Source organism: Acanthaster planci, linkage group LG01 (genome assembly GCF_054643075.1).
Source record: "Acanthaster planci isolate LZ-2023a linkage group LG01, COTS_SCS, whole genome shotgun sequence".
Taxonomy (NCBI): domain Eukaryota; kingdom Metazoa; phylum Echinodermata; class Asteroidea; order Valvatida; family Acanthasteridae; genus Acanthaster; species Acanthaster planci.
Window position 1 is genome coordinate 13,374,374 of NC_141777.1, and position 4,421 is coordinate 13,378,794.

At 40.5% G+C, this 4,421-nt stretch overlaps 1 protein-coding gene across 2 annotated transcripts in view; it reads left to right on the forward strand.

Moving 5' to 3' along the window:
- The window catches only part of LOC110979450 (cholesterol 24-hydroxylase-like), a 28,609-nt gene extending 24,663 nt beyond the window's left edge, over positions 1 to 3,946 (forward strand). For both annotated transcript variants that reach the window (XM_087137320.1, XM_087137323.1), the window contains exons 12-13: positions 81 to 153; positions 1,605 to 3,946. In XM_087137320.1, the coding sequence (XP_086993446.1) occupies positions 81 to 153; positions 1,605 to 1,748 (217 nt within the window). In that variant the 3' untranslated portion in view covers positions 1,749 to 3,946. The remainder of the gene's footprint in view (positions 1 to 80; positions 154 to 1,604) is intronic.
- The last annotated feature ends 475 nt before the right edge of the window (positions 3,947 to 4,421 follow it).

Below are 4,421 nucleotides of genomic sequence, written 5' to 3' on the forward strand. Positions count from 1 at the left end.
CTTTGCACATTTCGCTTTCATCCCGAAAGCATTATGCCTGACCTTTGCTTCTTTATAATCTTTTTTTCTTTTTCTTCCAGGGAGAAGAATCTCTTCACATACTTCCCCTTTTCTATGGGTACGAGGGCCTGTATAGGACAATCATTTGCGCTGGTAAGGCTGCAGTATGTCTCCTCTTGAAAAAGATCACGTTTTGAATATCAACACAAGTTCAGCCGCTGTGTGATAATTAAAACATACTTTTAAGTAACATATCCGGGAGTGTAACAAACGCAACCGAATGCGCACCGGAAGTATGAGTTTATTCAGGAGGATAGGCAGATCAGTGTCCCCGCGTGGCACCATCCTCTGCTTGATGCAAAGACTAACCACGATTGCAATAATTCTGACTTGCGTCCATGTAGTCCAGCGACCCTTATGAAAAAAATCCAGAGCTGCACAAGCGCAACGGTTCCTGGTCGCTCCTGTCCGCCTTGAGCAGAAGCACCCCCTCGTCGGTTGACAAGAGCCATATTAGTGGGAATATTCATTTTGTTGGTAGTGACGCGCACGCACATGCACGTATCCCACTGTACTTGTAGACGTTTGCGGTAGCACCACGCAAAGATATCTCTTTTATGATTATGTGTGGTTCTGACGATGGACAGAGAATAGGCTTACTGTACGAAACGTTGAGTACACTCCCGCTCTTTTCAGAACCACACATACTCATAAAAGAGATATCCTGCATGGTGCTACCACAAACCTCGGAAACTAACTTGCTACTTTCACCATGAAAAGCTTAAGAGCTCTTTAGTTGTTTGTGAACCAGCAAAATTGAGTTCCTATCAAAGGGGCCTCCGTTGCTAGGAAAACTGCTCCCTCTCTTGGTCCCACTAGGGGCCTATAGAATGTGCTGAGGGAACCATTATCAGCCATTCCATTTTTTCTCATAAAAGAAAAGTGTTGTTCGTTTTAATGCGGAACACACTGTAATTACTTTGAGAGTTAATGGCCCTCCAGATTTACGAACACGGAGAACAATGGTCAAGGCGCGTTTCAGTATGCAGAATCAATAATGCACATGTTGTGTTTGCTTTCCGAAATCTGCTGAGTCACAAGTGGGTGTGCCCTCTTTAAAGTCGTGTTTGTTGTCAGCAGTTTTTGCAGAGATCACATTTGCCTGCTGCTGATTTCAAAGTAAACCAGAGAAGATACACAGCTTGTTCGCAACCCTTCAACGTCTCCTCTTTTCACAATCTTCGCATTTGCTCCTTACATAATATGTACCTGTGCAGCTGTGTAGGCCGACGTTTTCAGGAACTACGAAGGGTTGATATTAACTCATAACTTTTTTCTAAGAGTTTGTTCAGCTCTTCATTGTAGAGTAGTGTTTTGGTCTTTCAAGTTCACACATCAGGCCAAATTCCCGCAACATGGCCTACCATATCTTCTTTTTCAGATGCATCCTTCATTTTAAAAGTAATTGAACACTGTAATCCTGGAAAAATTTCATCATCTGTAGAACCCATGATGAACCCTGACACAAGACCATCGCACTGCTTGGTTTTTGAGAGCATCCCGCTGTACCCTTGATTGTTACCATTGTTGGATTTTTTTCTCAGATTGAGGCTCGACTCATCATCGGTCGCCTTCTTCACAACTTCAAGTTCACTCTGGCGCCAGGACAGCGTCGAGATGACATCCTGCAAGAAATAACGATCAAGCCGCGCCAAAGATGCACGAACTACCTGACACCCATTCGCTAGATAAAATCCACGGCAGAGAACAGTTACATGACATAGTCATTATGCTGGGCCCGAGCAGAGGGGAAGGCAATCGTTTGTGTAAAGAACACATTATCTGCTGACTTTGTGTTGAAACTATATAAGCCAATTAACCTTGGTCGATTAGTTCAATTTATTCTTTAGTTGTACTGCAACTTGCAATCAATATTTTGAAGTTAAACTCTGAAACAATCAGACTGATATCATCGATAATACTTTTTGGGGGGGGGCGAGAATACCATTTACGCATGTAAATGGTGATTAATATGCCAAGCGTAACACCTGTACCCAGTTCTGACTGGTGTACTAGATCAAAACCAGAACCACATTTTACTATTATATGCCTTTCTAAGGGGAGAGGGGACATTGTTGGGGCTGTACGCCGTTTTGGAGGGAAATTCAAAAAAAGTCGCTTGGCTTTTTAGCATGGCCCTCGTTGCGCTAATCTCAGATTCGCCCTTTGTTAATAATAGCTAATGGGTCTGATTCTTGAGTCAAAATCGAAAGTGAGGTTAACTCTTTATTTTTTTTAACTTGAAAGCATCAATGAAAGAATGAAATTTCTTGTAAGTGTAACTTAGTACGTGTCTACTCTGATGGGTAATTTCATACCGTAGTGTTTTACGCCAGATTTGTCAAATAAAAATGAAACGGAGGCTTAAACTCATATGACTGCCATTCTATATTTAACAATTAAAAAGATATCCGACCAACAAGATCAAGATGGCTTCGAAAGGAATAAGGTCCATTGAGTACAGACAACTAGATCTTACTTTCGTAGAGGTAAGCCTATAGATTCAAGCCTTGAGCGGCATTAGAGGTACAGTTTTAGAACCACAAAAGGCAGCAAAATGCCTCAAAACAGTGAAATAAACATTGGATAAGAGATCAACTGACACAAACAGATGCCTTCTGAAGATGTGCATTGAAAAACATTCTTTTGTATCGACCCTTCAAGAAGACTGCAAAGAAACCTGTTCTACTTATTTCATGTCTCCATAGAGATGCTGTGAAGGCTGGAATCTCAAGAGTACTGTGGTTTGCCCGTTCTAGGAGCAGTCCTCAGCTTGCATGTAAAATACCCAGTGTCCTGGATCACATGCCTCCCGGTGACAGTGCGGAGTGCGATGCGATTCTGTTGTATATTTTCATGGTCTTTTCATATCTTTCACGGTTACGAACAACTAGGTATTGTCGTCCACAATCTAACATGGAAAGTCAGTCATAAAGTAAGCAGCATTATAAATTTTCAAAACCTACAAAATGCACTTTTGTGACTCAGTTCACCTCATTTCCAATGTTTTTTTTAACAATTTGAAAGGGTATTTGCCTGTCATAATAGTCTTCATAATGAATATCCCCATTGTACGTGAGCAAAACTGATGTCGTGCCAGAAAGAAAATCTCAGTGATACATTGCCGGGTCAGGCTTGCTTTGTTTGTGGTGATTCATTGTCGTCTAAATACAGAGCATTAAGTAAGCATCAATTCCTTTCTCAAAAGTGTTTTAATAAGTACATAAAGATTCGGGGTTCCCAATTTGAACAGAAAAACGTTATGCACTGATATTATATATAACAGGTTTTGCCCTTACCCAACGTATATTAATAAGCACTGTATGCTCAGTGCTTGTCCGAGAGCTTGCGAAAAAACCTCACAAGCTTACTCGGGTGGGACTCGAACCCACGACCTCCTGCTTACCCGAGCTTGCCGGGGTCGGCTGGCCTGTCCGAGTCAAATGAAACAGGGGGTACATCTCCCCAACGCAAAAATACATCTTGAAAATTATGCACTGAACCATGTCATAACATCACAGCAACAACATCTTTTAAGCTGTCATGGAAGAATGAATTAATTCTAAATGTTTGGAAAAGTACATTTTTCACTGTATTTAACCTATAGTGATGTCAAATTGTTTTGTACATTTAGCAAGAGTTTAAACGTGAAAAAATGAATATACAAAACAGCGTTGCAGCTGTGCTTTGAAATAGAAACAGGGCTACTGCCTGCTGCCAAGTGTACTTTGTTGTTACTGGGATTTAGGGATGGCATAAAGTACTTCCCTCTCTAAAGTGAAGCGAAAATTTTGGACGAGCTTGTTGATATCCTAGCTAACACAAGCTTTGCATTTTGCGAGGAAATAAAGTTCCGATATTGACGGTCTTTCTTTGTTTAAATGAATACTTTGAATTGGTCTTCGACAATTATTTTGTCATTTTGTATTTTAGCTGATTTGAAACAATAGTTTTTTACTTTAAAAAGGGGGGTTTTACTCTTTCTAAGCATTACCGTTAATTTGGAGTTGGTACAATATTGTTAAATGACAATATTGTTTTTTTATTGTTCACAAAAAATGTTGCTCTCTAAATTTCTGCACTCAAACCAAAATTGAATTTGATTTGATTTTTTTGGCGGGGAGATATAAATACAAGTGTATCTATGTGGCATCCTGACACATTTATGTGCAACCAAAACCTGAGTACAAAGCGCTGCAAAAGTTGCCCTATTTGATGCATTTATGAACAACCCTGCTTTGGTTCAAAGGCTTTTGGTCTATAAATAAGACAGCAGCCAACAAGCAAAGTAGGCTGACCCCGTGTCAAGTGTCTTTCACGGGATGTGACGGGTTTAGGGTACATTTTATCACATGACACGC